The 11,766-nt window shown below is 27.5% G+C and overlaps 1 protein-coding gene across 1 annotated transcript; it reads left to right on the top strand.

The window, feature by feature from the left end:
• The first annotated feature begins 4,256 nt into the window (after positions 1–4,256).
• On the top strand, positions 4,257–5,231 carry LOC145836341 (chymotrypsin A-like). Its single transcript, XM_082944151.1, has one exon. It carries the CDS (start codon positions 4,257–4,259, stop codon positions 5,229–5,231), a length of 975 nt encoding a protein of 324 aa, XP_082800277.1.
• Positions 5,232–11,766: the final 6,535 nt, after the last annotated feature.

Consider the following 11,766-nt stretch of genomic DNA (forward strand, 5'->3'; position numbering starts at 1 on the left):
TGAAATAAAAATCTTGTTTATGTAGTGTGGTTTTTGTATAAGTATTAAAATAAACTGACTTAAAACTTCTCAAGTGTTAGAAACCATATTTCATTTATTCTTAATGTACTCCTTCTTAATGTAACATTAAAATCTATACAAAGTGTCGTATTTAACTTGTTTTATTTTTTGTTTTAATTACTTTGTAGTATTATTCATTAATATTAAACAGTAGTTATATAACTAAAGATGTAAGTTTTACCTATTTTTTATTGACAAGACTAAAATTATTAATACAACTCAGCAAAACTTATTTAGTGACTTATTTTATCTGCATTGCTAATTTTTTAATTATAGTTTAGCTAGCTATAAATCGAACTACTAACTAATAAAAAAACATTTAAGCATTTTTATTTTAAAATTTTCTGATTCTATCAATACTTGAAACCTTTAATATTTATTTAATCTATCGCCTTAGTTTTATTTATAAGTATCATTTTTGTAAATAAACTACATAATATTAATTAACGATGTTTTTTTTTTTGACAAAACCTAGTTTTGAAAAACAACTTAATTTAATTTGACAAAAATTATCAAAAAAAACTTATTTAATTTGTTTATTTAAACCAGTTTCTTACAAAGTTAGTTGATTCTACAGTTACTTATGTTTCATACAATATATTTTCTTTCAGTGAACATTAGACAACGATTTTCACAGCTTTGTTTATTTGATTTCAAACTAACAACAACAGCGTAAATGAAAATATATTTAAGTTGTGAAAACTTATAAAAATAAATCTACATGTATGACTAACGAGCTAGAAAATGCATTTTTATACATATGTACACAAGTTAACTAAACAAATTTCAAGCTGTAAGTATATAAAACTGTTATGCATTTATAAGGCATTTCTAATCACATTAAAACAATTCATCATTTAATGACGCTTCAAAGCATGTTTTGCATTTTACGCGGCAGCATTCTTAAAATAATTTTTCTTGCCACAAATTCCTCATCGATTTCATCGACAAAGCGGCGTAATCAGGATCCGGGTTTGCGATGATTTTAAACACAGCTTCCAAGACTGTAAAAAAAAGTAGAAAACTATACAAGTTTTGTGAACTTCATGAACTGCTTTTTAATGAATTTTAATAAATCATAATTGTTGCAACCTTAACATGTTTATTAATCAAAGTTTGCAAGTTTATATGCAGTTAAAAAATTTTAAAAGAGTTGACTTTTTAGTTAAATGAATAATAATTGAATGTAAAAAAGTAGTTTAAATGCAATCTTAGAAGTATTTTAGGAAAAAACTAGGAGTTTCATAATTAAGTATATATTAGTCTTTTTAGTCTACTTAGACGGTCTCAGTTCGTTACTAAAACAATAAAAAAAAAACTATATTTTGTTTTAAGAAAAAAAAAATTGTTTATAGTTAACTTAATGCTGTAAAAAGACATATTTTATTACAATGAAATGTAAACACTTAACTATTTAAGAAAAAAGTAAATATTGTATTCAAACTGAAATTATAATTCATTCTTACGTACCATTAAAACAGAAAATATTGTATATATTTTAAGGAAAATAAATATTTTTTAATGCAAAAAGTCAAAGTTACTTAATGAAATTTTAATGTTTGCTTTCCAGTTTTCATATGACAACATTGGAAGGCGAAGTTTACCATTCTCATCAACATTGATATGCTTGATTTTGGTAATAAAAGTAATTGTGGGGGCTTTAAATGGGTAACTGTCACCAAATTTTATATGGACATCAAAGGCCCCTTGGTCATATGGTTTACCTTGTATTAAAATCAAAAAAGTGTTTAATATTTACAATAGTTTTAGTACTTTTCACTTTGAAAACTATTAACTTTGTATCCTAAAAGATAATAAACAAATTAATTGATTTTTTTTTTATTAAAGAGATTTATCACTGTTTAATTCTATCTCTAATTGACTAAACGGAAACACTAAATACGGTATTTTGTTTTTTATACAATTCTAGAACTTATAATTTGAAATGATACAACTGAAATTACTAACAGGCAGCATCTGAATGGACCAAACTCTTATGTTGGTTTCATCAACGAGTTTCAAATTTCTGAAACCAGCAGGTAAACCATATTTTTTCAACATATAAAACTCCTAAGAAGTATACTTTGAATTTATCATTTTAACAAAATGTTTTTTGTTACAATAAGTTGTTTATGTTTTGTATATATGAATTGTTGAATATGGCTATACAGAATCAGCAATACAATTTATTTATTTAAATAACAACTAAAAAAAATTTTAAATACACTCAATTTAATATTGACCTTATGTAATACCTTATTTAAAATATGCTGTAAATAACAGTGATTTTTTAGTTTAATTGAAAAATATTAGCTTACATTGCTAATTACCTTGAAGTAAATTGAGCTTAGAAGTTAGTTTTAAAGTTTACTTAATTCAAGACATTAAACTTTTTTTTTTTTAGTTTACTCACTTTTGTAATCCTTTTTGCATAATTCTTCATTGTACTTCAACTTAAATCAACAAATCTGAAAATTTAACGTTGCAACTCATAAAAAGCTTGTAAAGTAAAAAAAATCATTGTATACATAAAACACGTTACATACATAAAAAAGTTTTTTCAATTAAACTAGTATACAGTACTAACGAAATTTTGCAGCCAAACTCACTATTAAATTAAAGTTTATTAAACAGGGTTGAAAACTTTAAATTTTTCATAATATAGTAAAATTAAACCAAATATCAATATTTTGCTAGTTCAAATTCAATATGTATTGATATTGATGTAACTACATATTAACATCACACATTATAGGCAAATTATGAAAGTATATGTAAAATTTGTAATCAATTTAGTTTAACTTTACCTTTTTATAATTTGTTTATCACGCCTCGCTAGTAATTGAAGTGTTTACATCTTATAATTTAAGTAGAGATAATAAAACGATTATTGATCAGCAATAAAACTGTTTAAAGTCTTATTTACAAAGCAGTGAAGTGGTGTTAAAACTTAATTTCAAACAGTTTATTTACAATATATACAAGACAACAAAAACTATTATTAGCTATTTATTTTAATTCCATATATTTATACCAGGGGTCGGCAGCCTTCAGTAAGTCACGGGAAAATTTTTATTAAAAGTTTGCTTACAGGCAGCATTATATAAAAAAAGTCTTCGCGCGCCGCTGTTATTTTAAAACAGTTATAGTAATCAATATAAGAATACTATTTTAAAGCAAGAATTTGATAAAATAAGCCATAATAGAGCACTGGTAAAGAGTGATATTTAGATTATAATCTAATTGTAAGTTTTAATCGTAAAAAAAAACGTTTTTTTGTATTTTAAAAGAAAGCTTTGAGCTAAAAAGTATCTCGCGGGCCGCATATTTAGGCTTTTAAGGCCGCATTTGGCCCACGGTCCGCAGTTTGCCGACCCCTGCTATAATAATTTTAATTAAAAAAGTAATAGTTTAAATACAAAGTTGTGCAAAACGATTTAGTTTTTATTGCCGGTAATTTTTTTGTAGCTAAACATAAAACTACAAACGTGTTCAATCTGAAAGTTATCTTAGGGATGAAAATAATTGATTAAAGCTGTGTTTTTAAAAAGAGCAATATTGCCCATTAACGACGATTTCTGTAAGTTGAGGGCTAATAACTGGTCAGGCGGTAACAACTTACACTAGCTAGATATTCTTGGCTTTGTAATGAAGGGGGCAATCAATTTTTAGTTTTCTGAAAAAGGTCGATTATAAAAATAAATTTGGGAGACCCTGTTATAAGGGGAAGCTTTTCAGTTAAGAAAACTTCTTACTCTACTTTTACTAACTAGGCTGCTAGTAACTAAACACACTTAAAAATATATTATTCTAAATCTCTGAAAACCTAGAATTGATATGTTAAGAAATGATAAAAAAAAATTGTCAATAACTTAGTTTGTAAATAAACTTGATTTATGCAAAACTAATATAGTTATAGCAATTTTGAAATGTGTAAAACATTTTTCACAAGTAAATTTACTAAGAATTCATCATTTATTCCACAAATCAACTGCCAATAAAACAATGCATTTAATTTCGACAATATACTGATATTAAACAAAAATATTTTTTTTGAAACTTACTTGTTGAATTAAAGTTTTTTTAATCTACGTCATAAAGTGTTATTTTTAATACAACACTCAACTTGAGCCAAAAATGTATAAATTCTGATAACCCAACATCAATTTTGGTCATTTTTTCAGATGTCCTGAAAAATGGAAAACGCGCTTTTGCTCTTTTCCGTGATACTCCTTCACTTTACCCTGTCAAGCTCGCAGGTGATAAGCGAACAGAGGGCAGTTGAAGGCACGATGAAGCATCTCGTCAGGTTGAAGGTCTACATGAAGTTTCCGATCAGGGAAGAGAAAAGATACGAGCTCAAGCTGACGAGGGGCGCGGGCACGTTGGTGAAACTGAACTGGGTTCTCACGTGCGCCCACAACGTGGCGCCGTGGAGTGAAACGAGGCAGGACGGAAGCACGCGGGATTACACTTTCCACTGGGTGGAGGTGCTGGCGGGGACGAAGGACTACAACGACAAAAGCGAGAAGGCGCAGCGAAACGGCGCAGGAGAAGATGGCCTTATTGTTCACAAAATGTTCAGCCCGACGCGCAAAATTTACGATGTGGCGCTCATTCGCTTGAAAAAAGCCTTCGCCGAAACAAGCACTGTGAAGCCCGCCAAACTGCTGGAAACCGGGATGAAGTTCGATGCTGACGCCAGGTGCGTCGTGCAGGGGTGGGGGTACAACAAAGTGGTCGCTTCCGGAGACAAAATGAAGTTTGAAAAAGACAAGCAGAACGAAGCGAGGCAGGGAGGAGTGCACCTTTTGAAAGGAGAGAAGTGCGGCCACTACGCTCACAACAACGCTTCGATTTTTGACAAAAGTTTGCAGTTCTGCTACGGATGCGACGCGGGTCAGTGCGAGCAGGCGGCAGGGGGCGACTCGGGAGCGCCAGTTGTGTGCGCTCTCGATGGAGGGGAAGACCCTTTGCACGATGGCGTCGTGTTCGCGTTGCACAGCTACGGGTGTGCGGAGGCGCGGGATAAGTGCCTGGCGAGCGGGCCGAGCGCGGGAACGGACGTGAGGAAGGTTAAGCAGTGGATTGACGATAGAATTGAGGATAAGTGGTTTGCTGGCTTGCTTCCGTATGTAATGTTTGCTGTGATTGCTGGGTGGTATTTTTGAATAGAGTGATAAATATGTATTGTTTGTGTGATGTAAAGCCGGCTGTTAAATAAAGTCGAAGTCAATGAAACGCTACAAGTGCAACAGTACTAGTTTACAAACTTTTTAAAAATAACCGTAAGTTAGATATTTATTTTAAAACTTTAAATTCTCGATTAAGCTAATAAAAAGTGATAAGTAAGTAACATGTAAAAAAGAAAATAATCAATTAGTTATTTAGATTTTTATTGAAACAGTTAAAGGTAAAATATTATTTTCAGACAAAAACACATACTTAAAATTTCAAAATTTGTACAATTTCTGGTCATTAGTGCAGTACACCTTACATTTAGTTTTAGGTTTTTAGGTTAGTAAAAGTAAGTTAAAATAGAAAAAAAAACATTTAAATTGTATTTTGTTGCTATAAAAATATAAATAAAAGCTATTAACCCCCTTCCCCTATATTGACTCTTGTAAATTCTTCAAAAACGCTGTATCGTTTTTTTGATTTTTTCATCAAGAAACTCTTGAGTCAAACAGTTTGATTATTATAAATTTTGCGTAAATATAATGTATTATCGGTCTAAAACAGGGTTTCCTAAAGTGGGCGATATCGTGATTTTAGTCAGACATGGCGGAGGGGGAATTTTGATTTTTTCTTGCTAAAAGAAGGCAACATAACTAGATATCCTGGGATTTGTAATGAAGGTAACAATCATTTCATAACACTTTTGAAGATTTTCATTTTGCAAAATAGCTAGTAAAAATAACTTGCTCACTACTAGGTATTGTAATAAGTGTATGAATTAGAATTTTTTTATCAAAACAGTGGTTGGCAGGAAATTGGTGCTTGCGGGCCAAATTAACTGTTCAAAACCTTCGCAGGCCGAAGTTTTAGTAACGTTTTAATAATCTTTAGGTTTTAGTTTTAGTCACATGCAATAGAACAGTGCTTCTGAAATTGGGTTCCGCAAAGCCTATCGAAATTTAAAAAAGAATATTTATTTAATTTAAAATTTTAATGTATAGTAAAAATTAGGGGTTCCGCAGAAAAGTAGAACTTTGGAAAAGGGTTCCGTCACTAGAAAAAGATTCAGAAGCACTGCAATAGAACATTATTTTAGCTTTATTCAAGGTCTTAATTTTGTTCCCTTAAATAATTAAATAACCTTTAGCTATACACATAAGGATTTTTTTAATTTTACATGTTTATTGAATTAAAATTTACTTTGACTAACACACTTGAGTCTTAATAAACTAATACTAGTTTGATAGTATAATACATTTAATACTAGCAACCCTATGACAAAATATTGATGCTTTATTAACTGAAGAAAGACAAAAGCATGATTTGTTTTAATTTTCTAATAACTAATCAGTTGAAAACATATTTTGAAAACTTTATTTAAGTAGAAAATTATAGAACAGTCTAAATCTTTCAATAAATCTTCAAACTAGTATGAGCTAGCCTGACTTATTTTTAATTTAACACAAGTCTAAGAATGTCTAAAAGCATAGCAACAAAAAAAACTATGATTTTTATTGAATACTAAATTGTTTCTCTGGGTTGTAGCACCGACCCAATAAACCTAAACAAAAAAAAAACATATTTATATTCAGCTTTTGTATTTCTGCGATTAGGTTCTGTATAATATGTACTAAAAAAAGAAAAAAAATGTATAAGTAGTTAAGTTTAAAGAATAAATAATAATTTTTACAAATAGTAGCTTCAAGAATTTCCGAATTTGTTTGCTATAAACAAATAAAACTAGGGTATAAATTATTTTTTTCGATATAAATATTCTACTATTTAGTTTTTAGCGATTAATGACATCTTGTCACTTAAAACAAAAGCGCATATAGTATAAGCTTATTTAGTTTACTTTAAAATTTTGTCTATTTTTGAAACTTGTATTGTAAAACATTTACAAATGTTCAAAACTTTGTCACAACCTTGATCACGAGGGTTGCTCTTATAGCTTTTTTCGCAATTTCTAAAAATTTCCAAACTTTAGATCAAATTATTTTCCTTATCTTTAAAGCTAACTAAGTTTTTTTTTCTAGAGAACACTCCTTTGCCTTTTATTTATAAAAAAATCCATTGATTTGGGTTTAAATTTCGTAGTGGAACTAATTTAAAAGTTTAAGGTTACTTTCAATTCTTTTAACTTACTATAGCTTTTCCCCAAAAAAAAGTTTTTATATTTTATTTACTTATTAAACTAAGATTTTTTTGATGGAATTTTTTTTTCCTTTAAATTGTTTTCTTTAAGGTATCCTCAATATCCTAAATAAAATTTTCCAGAATATTCAAGTTTAGCATGGCTTTACTACGAACATATGTTATTTTTCAAAAAATTGATATTATCAATACTCTTATTTAACTAAGTTTAATGTTAGAAAGTTTTTTTTTTTTTTTTGATTTATGCAAGTTTTACATACAACTCGAGGGATTTCTGGCTCAAATGCTATGAATTTATGTAAAACTTGTATAGGTCATATAATAAAAAAAAATGGAAAAATTATTGTTTCCTTAACATAAAGCTTAGTTGTATAAGAATATTGATGATAAAAATTATTTGAAAAATTTTATGTTTTTGAAGTATAGCCATGATAAATTAGAGCATTTTTGAAAATTTAATTTGGGGATATTTAGGGATATCTTTAGAAAAAAATTAAATGAAAAAAAAAATTCATCGCAAAAAAATTAGTTTAATAAGAAAGTTAAAAAAAAAATATTTTATTATTCAAGAAAAGCTAAAACAAGTATAAAAAATCAAAAAAACGCTAAATTTTTAAAGGGTCCCACTACTAAATTCAAACCACAATCCAATGGATTATTATTTTAATTAAAGGGATTGGAGCGTTCTTTAAAAATAAATCTAAGTTAGCTTTAAGATAAGAAAATATTTTGATCTAAAGTTTTGACATTTTTTTAAATTGCAAAAAAATGCAACTATATACAAGCTTTTTTTTTTAATCTTTTTTTATTAAATATTAAAAAATTTTAAAAGTTAATATATAATAAAACATATTCAACTATATCTCAAAAATTATTTAAATTTTGCGAAAAAGACAATTAGCTTTCAGATATCAATAAGACGGGTAGCTGTCTAAATTGCACGAGCGTACAAAATTGCACGAGTTCACAAAATTGCACGAAGGTACTTTTGCACGGAGACATTTTTGCACGTGTTATTTTTTTTTTTACTTATTTATTTATTTATATTTTTTACTATCACTGTTACCCCCAACCCTTACCCTCGGTCGGTAGTTATAAAAAGATTTTTTTTTAAATGTTTTGTTTTTATCTTAAATTTTTTTTAACTATTACTGTTACCCTTAACCCTTACCTTAAGTCAGTAGCCTTTTTTTATTAATTAATTTATTTAATTTTTATTGTAACTTTTTTTTTAATAGTTATTTTTTAATTTTTTTTTTTACTATCACTGTTACCCCTAACTCTTACCCTCGGTCAGTATTTTTTTCTTTTTTTTTTTAATTAATTTATAGTTTTTTTTTCTGTTTTTTTTTTTTTTATTTACTATTATTTTTATTTTTTTACTCACGTTCAAAAATGTAACTCGCGCAAAACTGAACCTTGGTGCAAAATCATCTTCGTCCAATTTGTTCCTTCGTGCAATTTTGTTCCTTCGTGCAATTTTGTGCACTCGTGCAGTTTTTTCTTCGTGCAATTTAGACCCGTTCTTAAATAAAATAAACTTTGAGAATGTTTTATTTACAATTAGAATTAACTGCTTGAAATCAATCTTTAAAATAACTTATGAGAAGAAAACATCTTTAAATATAAAATTTTACATGAAAACTCAAAGAACGTAATTATCTATGTTAGAATTATATGTTTACGGCTGCAAAGCCTGGCTAGAATGGTTGTCACTGCCAAAACCCAGTGTTTAAATATGGCTGCAGAATGTGAATGCAAAATTGCATCAGTAAAACACGTGACCTTGCGAGCTTTCTCTTAAACGCTTGGATGAACAAGAGAGTACTCAAAACTTTCTATTAAGTCAAAATAGTTATCAAATTCAGTTTAATACTTGTTACACTTCTTCTACTTTCTTTTTTTTAAAGAAAATCTTCACTCTACTTCTTTTCTGCCTTTTGATGAAAGATAAACACTCGCTTTCTTCATAAACAAGAAAATTAAGTAACACGTATCAGATTTGAATTGGTCTCAAAAGTATTATTGTTGTTTTTAGAAAAAGTATAAAGGTAAATTAGAAAACAACTTAACTACGCAATTTTTAAGATATAGCCTTTGAGTTCTAAAAACTATTGTATTTTTATTAACCAAAAACTTTTTAATCTCTTCTGTTTACACTGTAAATTCAAAAATTCACTATAGCTTCAAAAAAAATTAAACATGTGTTATAACACCTACTATAAAGGTTGCAGTATTTGAAAAACAGATACATAATAATATCATTCAAAAAAGTATTTCAAATGTCATGCCTGTTCCCTATGCTACAAATCTCAAGTTTTTATAGCATGTTTTATTGGTCTTCGCTACTTTAGTTTATTATTAAATGTTGTCTTTTTTGTATATGTCATTTAAATTTAAAGGCCTTACATGGAATTTAACATTAACTCACTGTGACTTAAACTAGTTTACTACCTTTTATTGCTTACAAATATTATAATACAGACATAATTTTGATGAATTTGCAAATAAAAACTATTGTGTACTTTTTAGTTTAAAGATAATAATTAAAGTTCTCAACTTAATTAAAAGGAGAATGATCAATAAATTATAAGTTTTATTTATATTTTTATTATTTGTTTTTTGTTTTAGTTTTTTATTTCATGTTTAGCCTAATGTCTTCTTAAATGTTATTGTAGAAATTTTTACAGATTTTATTCAAAATTGATGATCTTGTTTAACTAGGTTCAAGTGAGTTAAACGTTGTTTTGGTTAAAAGAGTTATAATTTTGAATTGAAATAAAACTATGTTAATCTTAAAGTATTTAAAGTAGCCCATTTTATTAACACAAGTAAAATCAATTAGCTCAACCTGCAATCAACAGCTACTCGAATCCTCAAACATTTTTGTCAATTGTTTATGCATTTTAGCAAACAAAAAAAAAAAAAGCTTGTTTATAAACGTGTAAAATAAAAAGTCTAAGGTAAAAGCAGATTATTTGACAAACTAAAGTTTAAAGCCAGTTTTTTTCTGCACAGCTTTTATTAGTTAGAAATATTTTTGATGACTAATGTCAAGCACATATCAGATTTTAAACCTAAAATTTACTAACAAAATTACCAACAAAAACTATTTATATCACTAATGATCGTCTAAATAGTTAAATTTTTAATAAAATTAATTTTAAATACGCTTTTCAAGTAGCACAAAAATTTAGTTGACTTTTGATGAGAATACAGGGATTTTTTTCAAAACTTCAAAAAAAGTTTGTCTTTAAAAAGCAATAAAGTTGCTTGTAAGCGAGTTTCTTTACAGATTTGTTACAGTACTATTCCAATTCGAACAAAAATTTTTTTTTATCTTTAAGAAACCACATCTCAAAAACTTATATATACTTTAAAAAAGTGAAAAATGCGGCTGTAACCTTGTTAATTATATTGTTTTATTTTTCTTATTTCAAGGTACTTAATATTTTTTAACATGTGGCTAATACAAAATTAATTTTTTAAGTTTTATATAATTTTTAACAATTCATTTTGATAGACCTTTTTCAAAAGTGTTTTTTTAATTTCATATTCATATTAGTTAGACAATAGAAATATCTAATCGGACAAAAAAGTAGTACTCAAATACTCGCGGTAAGCGAGATTATTAAAATAGTATGTTAGAACTCTATGTTTGTATATATACAAAGTGTTTTAGAGAATTGTTTTTCCACTTGTACCAGAAAATCTACATCGAAGTAAAGAAACTTAATAGAAAAAAGATAACTAAACTATCTAGTCAGAATGGTTTAAATGACTAAACAATATTATTAGCACAATTAAAAACATTTTAAAATTATTTTCATTGTATTAGCTGAGTAAAACATATGTATACGTTTCTTTTTTATTAAGTACTAAATAATAAAATACTTTGCGACATGATTTTTTTCTTTAATGTTTAAGGATTTGTTAACACATTGTTTTCAAGTTTTTGTACACAAATAACAGACTTAAAAAGTTTATTGATCGTTATAGATCAGTTATCATTTTCAACAGTGCGCTACTACCTAGAAAATACTTTTTAAGTCAACTGAGTTTCTTCATCGCTTCAGGTATTAAGTTCGTTATCAATTTAAGATTTATTTCGCTAAATTGTAGTTGCTTATAGGCTTTTTCATATAAATTTTGTATTTTTGTACATATTTTTATCGCTTGTGAGTTTATCGATTTATGTTTATGATCTCCTCGTATATTTAAAATTTATTTTTGCCATTAAATGATGTATTAATTGCAAACAGTAAACTTTATAGTTAATAAGGTTTGTTTGAATAACATCAAGCTGTTAGTTTATTATCGTATTAAGTAGAGTATGTATAAGATGATTAAATTTAGAGCATTGACAAAACTGTA

The sequence above is a fragment of the Thalia democratica genome, chromosome 5, assembly GCF_965202585.1.
Source record: "Thalia democratica chromosome 5, ktThaDemo2.hap1.1, whole genome shotgun sequence".
NCBI classification, from domain to species: Eukaryota; Metazoa; Chordata; class Thaliacea; order Salpida; family Salpidae; genus Thalia; species Thalia democratica.